This window comes from Pterocles gutturalis, unplaced genomic scaffold, assembly GCF_000699245.1.
Source record: "Pterocles gutturalis isolate BGI_N339 unplaced genomic scaffold, ASM69924v1 scaffold21155, whole genome shotgun sequence".
Classification (NCBI taxonomy): domain Eukaryota; kingdom Metazoa; phylum Chordata; class Aves; order Pterocliformes; family Pteroclidae; genus Pterocles; species Pterocles gutturalis.
In genome coordinates, this window is record NW_010143925.1 from 1113 (window position 1) to 19167 (window position 18055).

An 18055-nucleotide genomic window follows, 5' to 3' on the forward strand; every position below is an offset into this window, starting at 1 on the left:
CTGTTACAGGAAATAAGATATCAATGGCATATATCCTTGTGCTCTAATTTTAGTAATCCCTGTAATAAAATGTTAGGAGGACAGTACTGGGGAGAGTGTACTTAACCTTCCAAATGTGATTTTTTTTTTTGTGTTAAGTTTTTTTGGTTTTCAATCGAATGAGCTTCCTTTTACATGACAGACATTCAGATCCTAAAACTACTGCTTTACATGGTAGTTTTGGGTGCAGTGATTATCTTAATAAGAGAAACTGTGAGCTTGGTGAGACTTACATTTAAATGTATTCAGACATTGAATTCCGGTATTAGAATCCCCATGATTCTACTTAATAAGCAAGTGGGGTTTTTTGACTTAAGATACTGGAACTTTCCGTTCAGGTTTTTTTACACTTCATAATTCATTATCTGTGTATTAATAACTCTGCTTTTACAAATACTCAAGTTTCTTTACTCGCAGTTTTGTAGACTACTAGGGTTAGTAGGTGTCTTACCACAGTTAACTACATGACTGGCATGTAATTTAGTAAAAGTTATTGTATGTGTACAAAAAGTCCCTTTGGTTTGTTGAGCTCTCTGAAAGTTTAACAATTTGTTTGTACATTGTAGATTACACAGAAATATATATCATTTTGCAGTTAAAAGCATAAGGAATTTAGCATTGTTTAGTGAACCCTCAATGGAGAATGAAGGAATTTGAAATATTTTCTGTTTTGAAATGTGTTCCCAATTTTTTTCAGATGTCTTCATGGGTCAGTTTACTGTATAGACTTGGTAAACCTAAATACTTAAATACTACATAATCCAAAATCTGCATAAAATTGTACGTAGACAGATGATTGTTATGTTTTGCTGTGTTTTGTTTTTAAGACTTTAGAGGAACAAATTGGAAAGGACTTGAATAGTGCCATGTAAGTAAAGGAAAAGGACTGTACATAGTGTGCAAAGAACATTAAGTCAGGGGAGAAAATGCTGTAGAAATATACCATTCTGCCAAAATTCTTGGCAGATGTGTTAGTGCGCTTTCTTAACATAAGAATGATGATCTGTAATTACATAGTATAAATATCTAGTCCTTCTGATAAAGTGGTTTTATCTCTCTTTCTTGAGGTTTTGAACTACAGTTCCGATTGGGCCCGACTCTTCAAGGCAAGCCCGTTACTGTGTACACAAATTATCCAGCTTCTGGAGGTGCATTTGATCGCCACAAGTTCAGGACACTATCGTGGCACAATCCTACAGGAAAAGAAGATGACTCTGACAAATACTGCAAGCTGGATCTCCAAATTTCTGGGTCGTACCAGTACTATTTCAGTCTTGGGTAAGTGAAATTCTATACTTGCAGCCAAATGCAGTCTGCTCCCTTGGTTTGTATTTTAACCTGAAGAATCAATATTAAGAATAAAATCATTTTTTTCCATGCGTTTTTCAAATTGCAACCATGGAGCCTATCTGAATCTGCTGGACAGTAGCTATGGTGGTTGTTGAATGCTTTGAATGCAAAGTTTTCTGGAGAATATACAGAACAAAGTTGATAAAATTTCTGTGAATGTTGCAAAGTCAAGCCATTTTGACAAGTTTTCAAAGTCATCAGAATTCTGAGTATCTGAATGATTAATTTGTGCTTTCTTCATTGGCTTTGAAGGTTGTTTTCTTTCTAGCACAGAGGTTCTGGCATTCTTTACTTCCTTCTTTGTTTCAACAGGACAAGTACAGAAGAGAAAGCCAGTGTCTGTAGTGATTGTAGTCTGTTATTCTGAGTTTCTAGAAGATGGGTGGCTAAATTCCCTTAGGCCTGAAAGGGCACTTAGCTCAGGTCTCTCGCTGAGGATGGTGCTCCAAATGGAGGTCTTTGTATAAAAGATGGGTAGTCATTTCTTTGTTTCTGTCTATACCCTAAAAGCAGGAACCAGTAGTCTGTCTCAGAAAATAACAAAGGTATCTCACTTTTGGGGAGAGTTTAAAGCTCTGTATCCCAATTGTATTCTTTTAAGTCCAGTAGAGAGATGATGTCCTATTTTCTTCAGGTGCCCAGCAGTCTTGTTCCCCACCTTCCCCCAACCACTGTACTGGGCAACTGTGGTTTTGAAATAGCTATGTTTCTTGGATTCTTTTTCTGAAACTGACTGGTACAGTGGGTGTTTACTATACCAATGAAAATTATTTTTTCCCTAGAAATGAAAAAAGTGGTGGAGGTTACATAGTTGTGGATCCTATTTTGCATGTTGGAGCTGATAATCATGTGTTGCCTTTGGATTGTGTTACACTCCAGACGTTCCTTGCTAAGTGTCTGGGACCGTTTCATGAATGGGAAGATAGGCTTAAAGTTGCAAAAGAAACAGGTAATGCCAATACACATATTAAAGAGCGTGTTTTTGTCTTAAGACAAAACCAAAGTTCCACTAAAGAGCTTCAGCGTAAACAGCTTGTTTGTTCTTCAGTTTGCAGACTAAATATTTTCTACTAGATTCAATTTAGTTAACAGATTAAGTCAGTGAAATGATTAAAATATTTGCAGAGGTGCAAAAATTCAGGAATTTCCTAATACAGGAAACCACTTTTGTTTTATTGATTTCAGATAGAACTGACAGGGTGATTTTTTTAAAGCTTGTGTTATGTAGAATTTCAAGGGGAAGAATCAGATTAATTTACACAGGTTATTCCAAACACTAACTTAAAGTACATGTAATAAGTGTAACTTGTTATTCTTCTTTCAATTAACTCTGACTAAAATTTTTTTTCTTATTAAATAAATGTCTTCTTATTATGTAGGTTACAACATGATTCATTTTACACCACTGCAGAAGCTTGGACTGTCTAGGTCATGTTATTCACTGGCTGACCAATTAGAAGTAAATCCTGAATTTTCAAGTCATAATAAGAAGTGCACTTGGAGTGACATAGGAGCTCTTGTGGAAAAGATGAAAAATGAATGGAATATGCTTTGCATCACAGATGTAGTCTACAATCATACTGGTATGACTTATGTGTGTTAATAACCAGATTGGTCCTATATTTTTCTCTTGACTTTTTCCCCTTGAGCCCATCTTTTAGTAGCTGTTTTAAGCAGCTTTGTTTTCTCTTTCTTTGAATCTCTCAAATCCAGGACAACTCTTTATGATTGTAACTGATACGTCTCCATAACAGATGTGAAAGAATTTAGTATTGTTACTGAAAAAGTGAATAGAGCCATTCTTAGAAAAAATTAATGAGCTGTGCATGTGTCTGTATTTTTATAATATGCTTATTTTTATGATCTGCAGTGTGCAGCTCCCATGTAAATGAATGTAATCTGCATTATGAATTAATTATTTGGTGAACGTAAACTGAGTGCTTCCTTGTTAAACAGGGTATTATTCGTGTAACTGCTTGAAAGTAACTGCTCTAATTTGTTTCTAACATGCAAACAACAAACAGGGACAAGAGGCTAGGATTAAGCAATGGAGGAAATGTTACAGCTCAGTCTGTGGGGAAAGGAAAAAAAGAGATAGCTTTGTGTTTGGGGTGAGTTTTTTTAAAACATTGATAAACCCATGCATTGAAGGCTTTACTTAATTGCTTGAAGGACACTGGGTTTTCTTCAGTATGATCTGATGAAATTTAAATTCTAGTACTTCAACATTTGTAATTTTGCTGATTGTTTAGATAATGAGTTTACTTTGATTATGTTTATAATGCAATTTCATCTGACACTGTAATCCTAAGGATCACAATAATTAGCATTCTCATAGCTGAGAGTACAACAAATGGGTTATGTAGGTTGATGTTTCAGTCCATTGAGGCTTACAAAAAACCTAACCATAGGGGGTTATCTGTGAATTTCAAGCTTTATTTACTTTAATTCTTTGGTGTTGACTGATGCCAAACATTCCTGTCCAATCAGTCTGCAATGCAATGTGGGCCCTGTTGTTTGTACTGTTTGTCTGTTGAAAGTTACTAAGTATAGTTATTAGCTATGCGTCTGAGGGAATTAGGCTTTTAAACATTCTACTAATTTCAGATTAAAAATTTCTTGCACTTTCCCAACTAGAAGTCCAGTTTCTCTTTCACATGCTTGAGGTCCTGTTTTCTTTTTACTATGTGTGTTTGCATGCTGCCAAGAATGGTTTTATGGACAGAAATACCTAAGTCTAATTATTAGACTCCAAAATAATTTGAGGAAAAAAATGTTATTTGGTTACGTTTGTAGAAGGACTTTTTCAGGTTACATTTGGTGTTCCAAGTAATATTCATTGGGATGGATGACTAAACATTTATACTATGGTGAAAGGATGTTTAGAAGTGTTTTCTAACAGGATAGAAATTTCGAATTACCATGGTCCTGACTTACATCATTAAGCAAAGTATACTTGATGGCTTTTTTTCCTGCTTTCAAACTTTAAAACTCTTTTTTTTCCCCGCCCTCTTTGTTGTTTATAATCAAAACCTCTTGATTTACAACTGACTCCAAATTTTAAATGCCAAATTTAGCATAAGCAGAAAGATACATTGATAAATGTCTGAGTAAACAACAATGTTGTGTATGCCTGTGCAGCTTTTTTGGTGGCTTTTGAAATAAGAAAATAGGCAAATAGGTTTTGGGATTCATTTTGTCTGGGTCTTGATTAGATGGAAATTTAACTTTACTTTTTTTTTTAATATATTTTAATTGAACAGTAATTTCTAGTAGTCAAATTAGTTCGTTCCTGCACATTAGGGTGACTTAATTGTAAAACATGTTTCATAAACCCATGTGAATATAAAAGACACAATGTATGGTCAGTTATTTTGAGCAGATTATGGATACTTGCAGATCATCATTAATTCTGCAGCATGTCTGCATTAAAAGCTTAAGTTGTCTCACAGTAAAATCCTCTACTGCTGGTAATTCTAACAGCTCATGACCCCCCAGCTTACAGTGGTTGTGTCTGTTAGTAGTTTCTGCTTTGTCTGTAACCCCTGTGTAAAAGTGGCAATGCTTCCCCTCTGTTCCTGTTGTAAAGGCACGCTGCTCACTTTCAGTATTAAGCAGTTAAGCTAAGGTGTTTGGTTTTTACACTGGAATGGAGAACAGACTGCTCGCACAGTAGAGGACGGTGGGAGTCAGTTTTTGATGTTAACGTCTCTTTTAGGCTCTAGTGAAAGCCAGCATCTATGGCCTGGCTTTAAAAGTAAAGTAGGTGCATACACTAATGTCAAATATAGATGGACCTTTGGCATGTTAGTAGGAGTATCATAAATAAACTTACAAACCCTGTCTGGTAACTGTCTGTGTAGGTGTGCTCCTTTTGGGGCTGCCGTTTCCTTCAGGGTGTCTCAAATAAGAAATATTGTGTTTACTGACATTTACTTCTCACCAGGAGATAGAAAAAGGATAGTTGGGGTTTTTTTCCTCTTCTGAGCTTTCAGTGGCTGTAATAAATTGTATAAAGTAATAAAATAAACTGAAATAAATCACATCTTTCTCTTTCTGAAGAGGCTACTATTGTTACCAGCTACGATGTTATATTGTCTTTTTAGAATTAACTGTATTTACTCATAAAAGTCCTTTATGGTAAATCATGGTTCTTGCTAGATGAGTGGAGTAAGCTAGTTTTGTTTTTTGGAGAAAAATATTTTTTTCTTAAGTAGTATATGTATTAAAAGAAAAAAGGGTGCAGGGGGAGAAATTTGGTTGGCCTAGAGCAGCCTTTAACAGTCTGAGCTTATTATTGCTTTATGTAACTTTAAAATGAGTATGGTGTTTTTAGTTGTAGGTGGCATTTAAACCATGAAGGTCTTAATTTCCACAAGTGGTTTGACCTTCTAAACATGGAATTTTGCCATGTCCAGAATGGTCTTGAGATGTAATGCAAGAGGGTGTTCAGAAGAGCTGTTCATGCTATAGGCTGAGAGAGTACACTCTTTTCTTTCCCTTCAATATTTTTGTTTGAAATACTTTGAACTAAGCAAGCTTGGGTTTTAGGTGTTAATTGTTCTGCTGTAATCTTGGACATGTTAATGGCTCTTTCTTCATGTTTCCAATATAATAATTTGTTATATATTTTCCCTAGTGTAAAGTACTACTACTATTTTTCTCTGCTTTTCTAAAACAATGGATTAATAAGAAGACATTCTATGAAGGTTGATTTTTTTAAAAAACCTTGTAAAACCTGAGTAAATTATTTTTTTGTTATGCACTCCATGCTTTATTTTTTTACATTTAGTTTTTCAATTGCAGAGATTCATTCAAAAGAACATGTGAAAATTTTCAGTTAAATAGTGTTTAGGACAGTTCCAAAAACGGAAAGAAATAAACTCTTGAGGATTTTTTGCTAATTGTCATACATCCAAAATCAAAATTCTCTCTGCTGTATATGTATTTACTCATACTGTTGCTTGCACGCTCCTCTCTATATTAGAATATTACACCCATTTTCCAGTGAAGGCTCCTTACCTTCTCTGAGTCAATTCTTAGTGTTCAGCATATCTTCTGGTGCTTGTTGATGCTGCAGGACAAGTTTAGAAAACAAACACAGTAGACTGTGGTGTTTTATCTGAACTAGTGTGCCATTTGCATGCATGAGACAGTGCACTCATCTTCCTTTGTAAGACTCAGTGGTATCGCTTCCCACCCCTCTGCTTCTTATTATGTACACAATACTGTCACAGCTAATCCTGGCTTACAAGACCATTTAGCTATATTTTTCATTAATTATTTGTTGGGTGATGTGTGTGCGCACTTGTTCTCTGGCTCTGCGTGTGTAGCATCTGGGGGTTAAGAATATTAAAAAACAAACAACTTAGGCCATCTTAAATCTTAGTTTGGGTTGTATGTTTCTATTTAACACACAAAGAGCATTTTGTCCGTTATTTGATGTACTTCCTGCAACAAAAATGTGATTTTTTTTAAACTTTTTTTTAGTGTTTTAGAATGATGCTGCCATTGCATATCTTTATGTAACTAACAAAAAGTTTCTCTGCAGCCTCTGTAGCTATATTTGCTGTTAAACAAACGGCCATAAGTAACGCATGCATCTGCATAAGACATGATTTTTCTGTTGGTATGGAGAACTTCAGTTGAAATGTGGACGAAGTATACATGCCATAGTACCTTAACTTCTTGGTGTTAAGACATTTGCAGAAAACAACTAAGTGTTCAACTTGTGTACTTATTTTTTTTTCTCCTCTTCCCTTTCTTGAATAAGCTGCTAACAGTGAATGGCTCAGGATGCATCCAGAGTGTGGCTATAACCTTGTAAATTCTCCTCACCTGAAGCCAGCTTGGGTCTTGGATAGAGCTCTGTGGCACTTGACCTGTATGGTGGCTGATGGAAAGTATATTGCTAAAGGGGTCCCTCCCTTGATTGAAAATGATCATCACCTGAATGTAAGTGAATGAGAACTGAGTATAAGCTAATGAACCCTACAGATGGCTGAATAAACCTTTAATATTTCTGAGGTTGTAGAAATGCACAAAAAATGGTGTATACTTTGCAGATATATTTAATGAAATAACCCTTTACTTCCCAAGATTTTTTTCTGGATTTAGAGCACTTAGCTTTTCTTAGTTGTATTAATCATCAACATTGTTAACTAACATGATTTTTATTTGTACAGTGTATCCGCAAAATAATTTGGGAAGATGTATATCCAAAAATTAAACTATGGGAATTTTTCCAAGTGGATGTTAACAAAGCTGTGCAGCAATTTAAAACCCTTCTGACTCAAGGTAAAGGAAGGGTATGTTGCTGAAGCATGTGGATTATATATTTATAGTTCAAGAAACTTATAGGTAAACTTAACAATAAGCTGGAAAACAAAATAATCCCTTTTTTTGCTATGTGAGAAATCTACCATGATGATTTAAGTATACAAGAATGCTTTGAGGGCTAGTAAAGTCTTTGAAGACCCATATCTTGCTTATGCTAGAGTTATAAAAGTTATATGTCTTTTAAATGTGATTCCTACTTTTATTTTATGAATATTCTCTTCTATCTTGATCTTAGGCAAAATGAGCACTAAATCTGATCCAAATCAACATCTTCAAATAGTTCAGGATCCTGATTATAGACGATTTGGCTGTACTGTCGATATGAATATAGCATTGGCCACATTCATACCACACAGGTATTGTATTATTGATTACAAGTTAAAATCACAAGTGAAGGTAAATTTGCAAAACCAAATAAATGAAATTATTTTCAGAGATGGAAAAAATTAATTTTTCCTTCCTTATAGTTATGTATACTGCATGTTTCAAAAATTAATTATTCTAATTGTTCTGTGCTTTTAATGTCCTCTTGATAAGCAATGGACCAGCTGCAATAGAAGAATGTTGTAACTGGTTTCGCAAGAGGATTGAGGAACTGAATGGTGAACAATACAGACAAACTCATCACCATCAAGAGCAGGTCTTGTAATTACTGTGTTTTAATGCTGAGTTTTTTTAAATTGCAAGTAAATGTAGGCATTTCAGTAATGCATAATTTAATTATTTCTAGGCTGTCAATTGTCTTGTGGGGACTGTGGTTTATGAGCGACTGGCTGGTGATGGTCCTAAGCGGGGTCCTATTACTAGAAAATATCCTTTAGTTACCAGGTATTTTGGTTTGTTTTGTTTGGAAACTATTAAAGTCTCTCCAGGGAAAGTGAGTTCAAAGTTCATTAAAAGTATATGTTTATATGTACATGTGTATGTTTTCTTTCCCATGGACAAATGATACTTAATGAATTTTTAAGCAACAATGATAACTTCAGTAAACAAATATGACCAGAGAGCATGAAACAATATTTAGAGCACATCAAAGCCTTACATAGTGCAAATTGCTCTTGTAGGTGGAAGAAGGGTGGAAGTAGGAAAGCTTATACCTTTCAAGTTTGATGTACTTGATGCCACTCATGTATCTGAAAGGTTAGGGCTTTAATCTTACACTACCAGCTGACACCAAGATAGTGGCAACACCTGTCCTTCTTCAAGACATGCTACAAAATAGAAAACTCCCCATCATTTATAGTCTAGCAGCAGGGTGTGTGGGGGGGTGCATCTGTTTTATCTATAAGCCAGTTCACAGCAGATATTTTAATTTCAAATAAATGAATTTCAGCTTAGATTACCTTATATTTTGGGGTGTTTTTTAATTGCTTGTCTATTACATAGGTATTTTACCTATCCATTCAAAGACCTGACGGTGGAGGAAGAAGAAACTATGCTACATCAGCCAGATAAAGCTTGTTATTTCATGGCTCATAATGGCTGGGTTATGGGAGATGATCCTCTTAGAAACTTTGCAGAACCAGGTTTGTAAAAGAACTTTGAATCACTTTGAAAAGAACTTATAGACCTTTTGATATTTTAGCCAAAGCAACAAGGATTTTATTTAATCCATTTTTTTCCAGATGTATCCCTATGAATCTGCAGAATAGCAGATAGATACTCAGTTTATAACATTTTTATTTTCCATTCAGCATACAGATCAACTGTAAGAACGGGGATTTGAGGTACAGTTTCGCAAGATTTGAGAGGGAAATTACCAGCTCTTTGCCACTGTAATGGGGACATCCTGCCTCCCCACTTTTGTCGTGTTCTTTGTTTAGCTTGTACTTTGTTCCAACACCATTGCTTGTTGGCATTTCCCTAAGACAGTGACATTATGGCAGAAAACTGATGCAATAGAAAGGTGGATAGTATTTTACTGCATTAGTGAGCAGAAACTGGATGCTTGAAAGGTCCAGTGAGTGGCAGCCAGGCAGTCAAGAGGTGACCCAATTAATCCAAATAAGTATGCTGATTACTTTTGAAGGTAAGATAGGGTGTGAATTCACCAGGCACTAAAATATTGTATTCTAACTCCTTTTGGGACAGCATTGATATCCAATAAGAGCAAGGCTGACAACTTTTTTTTTTTTTTTCGGGGTAGTCATTCATTTTGTAAACTGAGTCAAAGGCCAGTTTAACTCTAATTAGAAACATCTATCTACAAATTTGTAGAGTCTGCTTTAGAAGCTAATCTGATTGGTACTCCAGAGTGATCTGGAGTTAGCAAACACCTAATTTCTGCAAAATCATCTACAGCCCTTTCATTGCTTTTTATTTACTTTTTTTTTTTCTCCTTTGTAAGGATGAAGAAAATATGTATTTCAAGGGTGATTTTGTTTAGTTGCCTTTCAGCTATTTGTCCTTTCTTCTAAGCAAACTGTTGTATTTTGTTGCCTTCAGTCACTGGCTTTAGTTAGCATCCCGAACTTCTGTTACTGAGCTTTCTCTCTTAATTAATCTATAGCTTTTTGTGTGTTTTATACTTCTGTTATACCTTTGTTTTATGCTACAAATTGTTTCAACTGAGAATACAGTGTGAAAATATGATGCATAAGGGCACAAAAAGAGGAACTGCTAAACAAATGCAGCTAGTTCTGTAAATGGCCCTTAAAAACATTGTGGCATGCATCCAAAGACAATTTTTCTGTCCATGCAGATATGTTGCCATTAGTGAAGACAAAAGGTGGGCTGTGCTTAAGTGAATGTTTTTGTAAGTAGTGGTGACTTAGAATCCCTACTCTTTACTAGCTGCTCACTCTTATGTTCTGTAAATGGCCCTTAAAAAAATTGTGGCATGCATCCAAAGCAAGACAATTTTTCTGTCCATGCAGATATGTTGCCATTAGTGAAGACAAAAGGTGGGCTGTGCTTAAGTGAATGTTTTTGTAAGTAGTGGTGACTTAGAATCCCTACTCTTTACTAGCTGCTCACTCTTATTGTGCGTCTCTCATTGTGTAGGCCCAGTCACTTAGGTGTCCATAATGTGAGCCTTAGGAAATTAGTCTGGCTGAAAAATAATCTCTTTGCTAAGGCAGGATTACTTTTCAGCGGAACAAGTTTCCTGATCTGATTCAAGGTTCAGTCACTGAAATAACTGTGGTGATGCATCAGTAGAGCTGGTCTAGGAGTAGCAGAAAACAATGGAGTAGTTGTCTTACCCATCCTTAGTCGTGCTGGCCCTGTTCATGAACTGATCAGGTTTAGGTAAGATGGATATAAACAGACCTTCAGGACACTGATGGCTCAAAAACAATTGTATTTCCCTTATGTGGGGTCTGATTATTAACAATTCAGTGATGGTGCCTGGATATTACATGCTGCAAATAGTGTGGGGTTTTGGTGGGTTGGTTTGTTTCTTAAATATTACTGCCATTGTCAAATATATAATTTATATAGAAATCACTTTTTTAGATATGACTGATTACTTAAGTCTTTGCACAGTTAAACCTCTGTCAGTATGTTCTGTGCAGTGAGTACATTATAGGTGAACTCGGATTTATTATTTGCATCAAAAAGGGGGCAAAAAATAGTGATGAAACTAGACTAGAGGAAGGATAAATATTTTCATACAGACAAAAATATTTTAGGGACTTTGTCCATTTAAATGACCTGCCTGCCTAAGTACTTTGGAAATTTACTTTGCGTCATCACAGTCTGCTGTTAACAGAAGATAAAATTTTAAATTGTGACTGTGGCAGTTTATGATAACACAGTGAGATGCCTTTTTTAATTTGGCCAGTATAAACTGTATGATTTTTTCGTTTGCTGCTTTTTTCTTCTTTTTTTCTCAGTTAGAGTTTTTATACTTTTAAATCAAATTCCTTTTAATTCCTCAATCTGCATAATTATTTCAGTATCACTATAGAAGTTAAATATTCATTTGGAGTAGTCTGAATTTACACATCAGTGTAGGGTATATAGTTTTTGAGTTGATCTCGTTATTGTTAGAATTTTTACTCTTCATCACAGTGTTTTCCTACTCTTCAGCAGCAGAAAATGAAATACCACATTTTAATTTTGGTGCACATTGTGTACTCTCTCTCTCTCTATATAGAATATGTGTGTGTATATATATACACACACTGTAGTGAAATTATTTCCCTTACAGGTTCAAATGTTTACCTGAGAAGAGAGCTTATTTGTTGGGGAGACAGTGTGAAACTGCGTTATGGTAACAAACCTGAAGACTGCCCATACCTCTGGGCACATATGAAAAAATACACTGAAATCACTGCCAAATATTTCCATGGTGTTCGGCTGGACAACTGCCACTCAACACCTATTCATGTAGCTGAGGTACGCAAAATTAAACATGTTTATTGTAAGCAGCTTATGTCTGAAATAAATCCTGCACTGTTGCTTTAAAATCTGCAGGATCTCCATGGCAGAGCTCAGGTGTGAATGAGTCTTCCTCACAGCATAGGCAAGGTTTCTTGGCTGGTGATGTTTAGATACAGTTTCGGGTACTTCAGTTACTGGAGCAGTGTAACTATTGTTATCTTTTAATTCTCCACTTTAGCTGAAGTATTGTGGATGCAGGTGGACAGGGCTAACTTTTCCCTTAGGTAGCCATGGACTTAGTGCAATGACTGCCAGTATCCAGTATGTCAGTTTTAGCTGGGGCCATTGCCAAAACTTAGTTGAAAGTCTTAGCGTTTCTTTTCCATATATATTTTGCTATTGCTGAATTAAACAGGAAGTGGTTTACTTCTCAGAATTTAAAAGTTGGTAAACACCCGCAGAAAGTTTAATCTGGCAAATTTATTGCTAAGATTAGTGCTTATTGCTTAGATTAGTGCTTGTTGCTTACCAAAGAGCTGGCTACATCCAGAAATGGTACTTATCTAGTAAGTTAGCTTTAAACGGGTTTGAGTAGTACAGCTTGTTAGTGCTTAGTCTTAGCTTGGTTACAGAGTTTACCTAAATATGAAGAGCTCTCTACAACAAGTTGATTTGTCCATGCAAAAGTTGTAAGTGGCTGTTAAATGCAGCCATTTAAAATTTTCTGCTATTCTTTCATTTATTGTTACTATTTTTGGAATGGTAACTTTGAAGGCTTGAGCTGAAGTTCTCTTCAAATTTCTTGCCTTAACAGGTATCTCTTTTATCCAACCTTTGTTCTTGCGTTTTGAGTTAAGATTTTGTTTAAAAACAAAGTTGTAATTAGCTTAAAGTCTTAAGAGAATTTCCTAGAATTACTTAGTCCATAAATAATCTCTATAAAATACAAACATGATTTTATGAATGTTACCTGTTGTTAACATTTTTAATGAACTGTATATATGAACGACTCATTTATGTTTGGTTAACATTCGTGTTAATGACTGCATATACATAGCTGACAATGAATGTCTTGCATTAAAAATGTATTAAACTCATTTATGTTTGGTTAACATTCATGTTAATGACTGCATATACATAGCTGGCAATGAATGTCTTGCATTAAAAATGTATTATGATCTATAGGAGATGCTAGCAACAGCCAGATCAGTCAGACCTAATCTTTATGTGATAGCTGAACTCTTCACGGGCAGTGAGTACATTGACAATGTTTTTGTCAACCGCCTGGGAATTACCAGCCTGATTAGAGGTACAATAAGCAGTTGAAAATTATGTAGGATTGTGTGTATGGTTTGGAGTTTTTAATGTGAAACTAACATCGGTATGCCTTTTTTTATTTTTCTTACATATTCGTGTTCTTTGCTTATGCAATTACCTTTTCTTCTTCATGTCCCATTTAACTTCTCCTGTGTTGTACGCTAATTCTTCATTTTGCTTGTATTTGTGTGTCCTCTCCTGCGTAACAACTTTCTGTTTCTTAATTTTGGCTTTCTGTTTGTCTTTGCTGCATGGCATTTTCCTGTTGTCCCATCCCTGCCTAGCTTTGAAACTTGTCCTTTTTTGTATCTACCTTTCCCCTTTCTGTGGCTTTTTTGGCTGTGCTTTTTGCAGTACATGCTGGACACAGCTAGAAAATTGCGAGCCGATTTGTTTGTAGTGGCTGAACTGTTCACAGGAAATGAGGAGCTGGACAATATCTTTGTGAATAGGCTGGGCATTACCTCCTTAATAAGAGGTAGGCTTGCTGTCTGTGTGGTCTCTTCCCAACAAGAGATTATAGATGATGTGCTTTTTCCAAGGAAAAGGATTCTTCTGGATTATGCACTTTTAATTTCATACTCCATGTAACCAGAAGTATAGTTTTTGTATTGTGACTGTTTTGATAGTCAGCAAAAAATACAGTACTAGCTATGAAATAAGAGGAGACATCCTGCTTTAGTTTACAAAAGGTTAAGTATTTCAGTCCTATTCTAGTGAGAGAAAAAGAAGTTGTAGCACAGTTCTGCTACGTGAGTGCTGCATCATGTCTGATTTTGGTTGCATGAGTTTCTTAAAGCCTGTGAGAAACAGTTTCAGATCTGGTTTTTTTCTCCCTTTCTTCCCTTATCTTTCTTTACCTTAATATATTATAGTAAACAGAATACTCTGAGTTTGTGTATCCACATTGAAAAATATAGTTTTAATGTGACTTTTTCTTTTACATGATTGAACACACCAAAATAACAATTGTGAAGTGCCACGTTAACATCTTTGTGCGTGCTGTTCTCTGTGGTATGTATTCTTGGGCAAACACTTACCTATTTTTTTCTTTATAGAGGCAATGACTGCTTATAATAGCCATGAAGAGGGAAGGTTAGTTTATCGTTTTGGAGGTGAACCTGTTGGCTCTTTTGTTCAGCCACGTTTGAGGCCTTTGGTGCCAGCTATTGCTCATGCACTCTTTATGGATATTACGCATGATAACGAATGTCCAATTCAGGTGAGCGCCTAAACAAAAAACCAGAGTTTACATTAATATTTTCTGAATTGATGTTTCTGAACCATGGGAGGGCTTCGTGCAATCTGGATGTTTTCCTGAGTGATATTTAAGAAAAATTAGTTTCAGATCTTCAAGTTTCCGTGCAGAAAATAATATTTTTATAACAACTTCCTCTGATGTTCAAGATTTTTCCTTTCAAGGGAAAAAGTATATAAAGCTACTTAATGAGCAGTTTTGATTCCTTCATTCCAGCTACTATAAGTGGTTCTGTCTCTGCATGTTAACCTGTTCTCCTAAGCTCCTGTTTTACAGGAGAGAGTGAGAGAATGGTGGGAATTGGAGTGATTATTTTTGAGGGTTTCTCTTAAGTTGCTTTTGTTTGTGCATTTGTAGTAATTTTTCTTTCAATAATTCTGTTGTGATTGAGAAAATTATGATAATATGATTAGCAATTCCCCTGTTAAACTGTGCATATCTTCTGTATGCTGAATTTGAAGGAATGAATTCTGTCTTTGTTTCACTATTTATTACCTATTTATTTTTTAACGTAGCACCGGTCTGCATATGATGCTCTTCCTAGTGCAATGATTGTTTCCATGGCATGCTGCGCTACTGGAAGCACCAAAGGCTATGATGAACTAGTACCGCACCAGGTAACTCCTAAGTTACTTTTAAAAATGTATACTCTATTCTTGTCCTAGAGGATATACTTTAGCTTAATTCATTTGAAATTCCAAGCAGTTTACTAGCTGGCATTACTTAAAATTTTCCAATTTCATATGAAACTTGAATTGATTATATAATTGAGACCTCCAGCTGTTTGTTGTTTGTTTTTTTTCCAGAGTAGTTGATATTTGCTTAAGTCTTATTTTCTTTACAGATCTCTGTAGTATCTGAAGAGAGGTTTTATGCAAAATGGAATCCAGCAGCACATCTGACTTCTGGTGAAGTTAATTTCCAAACAGGAATTCTAGCAGCAAGGCTGGCCATAAACAGGCTGCATCAGGAGCTGGGGGCTAGAGGCTTTAATCAGGCAAGAAGTGAGGGTAAAATTGTGATTTCTCCGTGTTTCTGTTCTGAGTGAGCACAGTTGCAATGGTATGTCTTTTCTAGGTTTATGTAGATCAAGTTGATGAAGATATAGTGGCAGTGACAAGACATTGTCCTAACACACACCAGTCTGTTGTGGCTGTAAGTCGAACTGCTTTCAGGGATCCTAAAACTTCCTTCTACAGCAAAGACGTACCTGAAATGTGTATCCCAGGTAATCAGATTTATTTTCAAGAGATGGCAGGTGTACAAAAAATTCAAGTTATTCTAATTCCATACTTTTTAACTTCAAACACGTGAAATCAACATGAGAATTTTCAGTATATAACACTCCTTTTATATGTACTAACATGCATACACCAAAAGTGGTTAAAGAAACAATAACAAACTTACCTTGCTTAGGGTTTTCAAATGCATTCATATTAAGTATACTTCCTGCTAAGTTTCCTACAAGGGTGTGGTTTTATTTACTGTCTTGTTAGCTATTTGTTACCAGTTCACAAACAAGATGGTTAACTGTACAGAGTTGGGGGGGGTTACTATTTATTAAGTGTTATACTGGGGAAAAAGGCTAAAAGCTTGTTGTGTTTGTTGATGTCATTGCTATTCAGCTTTCTTACATACGACTATTTTAGTGGTTTTAAAATACATCTTAATAAGAAACAACTTTATAATGCATAAGTTAATATAAGAATAATAGGTAATACATAATATTAATTAAATATGCAAAGTGTTTACTGTACTTAATAGTAGCAAAGTATAGTGACTTCTACGCATTACCTGGCCGTGTTTCTGAAGAGCAGCTTTCCAAACTGGCTTTTTAAGTATTCTCTATACTTTGACTTTGAGTGCATATTTGTGCCTGTGTAAAAGTCAGTCACGTTGTAAGTTAAGACATTTAAAAGTGGCTGCAAGAGTTATGTACCTTATTTTGTAGATTACTGAGAGGACAGGGAAAATTAGAATATTTGAATATTAATGTAAGTTGTTACACTTTTAAGATAAACCATCAGTAGATACACTTTGGGAACCAATCTAATACAGTCTCCTAACAGGTAATAAGGTAACTAACAGAGCTGGTAATTGGTAAAAGACAGGTTGTAGTTCACTAATTGTTGACTGATTTTTATGGTTGTTTTATTATAAAATAACAAAATTGTAGTTTTATATACAATACAGCCAATGAACATGTAATGAATGTTTATGGGATATTTAAAACACTTCCCCACATGTTTTGTCACGTTTGATTGTTCTTTAACTGTAAAACTGAGACTTCTGTTGTGAATATTTAGATTTTCAGTTTTAGATTTTGCTTCATGTTTTCAAAAGAATCACTTTAAATTATCTTAACATCTACAACGTGATTTACCTTTTCTTAGGAAAAATAGAAGAAGTAGTACTTGAGGCTAGGACTATTGAGAGAAATGCTAGTCCTTATGGAAAAGATGAACGTTTTATAAATGGATTGCCTAATTTCACAGTGGAACTCAGAGAGCATATCCAGGTAATTAACCTCCTTCACCCATGTTCTGATGTAATATTTTGTAGTTTGTGATAATTTATAGTAGAAAAAAGACATTGAATTTCAGTTGCAAATGTGTTTTCTTTCCTAAGATTAAAGACAGTAAAATTATAAAGCAAGCTGGAACTGCCATAAAAGGGCCAAATGAATTTGTTCAAGAAATAGAATTTGAAAAATTAACACCAGGAAGCATAATAGTATTCAGGTACGTTATTGTAATTGCCAAATAGCTGTGTTAGTTAAAATAAAATGATAGGATTCTTTTGTTTTGAAACTTGGGAATAGTTATTGCAAGTGCTACATTTCTACAAGTTATACATTCATATTTACAGAGTTAGCCTTGACCCAAAGGCGCAAGAGGCTGTTGGTGTACTCCGCAATCATTTGATCCAGTTCAGCCCTCATTTTAAATCTGGAAGTCTTCCTGATGATCATTCAGCACCTATATTAAAAACGTTATTTTCTTCGTGAGTATTCTTTAAGTTTCTGAAGTAGAACCGAGAGTGCTAAAGTGGGAGCTAAGAACAGTCTGTGACTGTAAAGTGAGGAATTTGGGTTTTTTATTACTACGGATGGATTTGAATTGTCAGACTGCAATAAAAACTCTGAGCAGGGTTAGTACTTAAACTTCCCAGGCTCTTTTGCTCTGGTTTTGTGTAACTGCTGCTTAAAGTAGACTTACTAACATGCAGTGTTTGCCAGTGTTGGCATGAGATTGTTCAGGGTTTGTACTTAATACTGTGTTTCTAAATAAATACCAAAGCATTTGTGTGGAACATCTGAAAAATCAGGCTGTTAGTTTCCAATTAAGTGGTGAGAGTTACATATACTTAATTATTTTCATCTCAGTCTGAAACTAGAATTATTTGTAAAATCCTTCCTCTCTTTCC

The 18055-nt window shown here is 35.2% G+C and overlaps 1 protein-coding gene across 1 annotated transcript in view; it reads left to right on the forward strand.

Annotated features, from left to right (window-relative positions):
- Positions 1-1106: 1106 nt before the first annotated feature.
- The window catches only part of AGL (amylo-alpha-1, 6-glucosidase, 4-alpha-glucanotransferase), a gene marked incomplete at its 5' end in the record, with an annotated part of 30981 nt that continues 14032 nt past the window's right edge, over positions 1107-18055 (forward strand). Inside the window, 18 exons of the mRNA XM_010084947.1 lie at positions 1107-1317; positions 2172-2338; positions 2769-2972; positions 7163-7344; positions 7575-7686; positions 7964-8084; positions 8266-8368; positions 8459-8556; positions 9115-9254; positions 11882-12069; positions 13240-13363; positions 14430-14593; positions 15145-15246; positions 15474-15626; positions 15707-15857; positions 17023-17147; positions 17258-17370; positions 17498-17632. Coding sequence (XP_010083249.1) covers positions 1107-1317; positions 2172-2338; positions 2769-2972; positions 7163-7344; positions 7575-7686; positions 7964-8084; positions 8266-8368; positions 8459-8556; positions 9115-9254; positions 11882-12069; positions 13240-13363; positions 14430-14593; positions 15145-15246; positions 15474-15626; positions 15707-15857; positions 17023-17147; positions 17258-17370; positions 17498-17632 — 2593 coding nt within the window. The remainder of the gene's footprint in view (positions 1318-2171; positions 2339-2768; positions 2973-7162; positions 7345-7574; positions 7687-7963; positions 8085-8265; positions 8369-8458; positions 8557-9114; positions 9255-11881; positions 12070-13239; positions 13364-14429; positions 14594-15144; positions 15247-15473; positions 15627-15706; positions 15858-17022; positions 17148-17257; positions 17371-17497; positions 17633-18055) is intronic.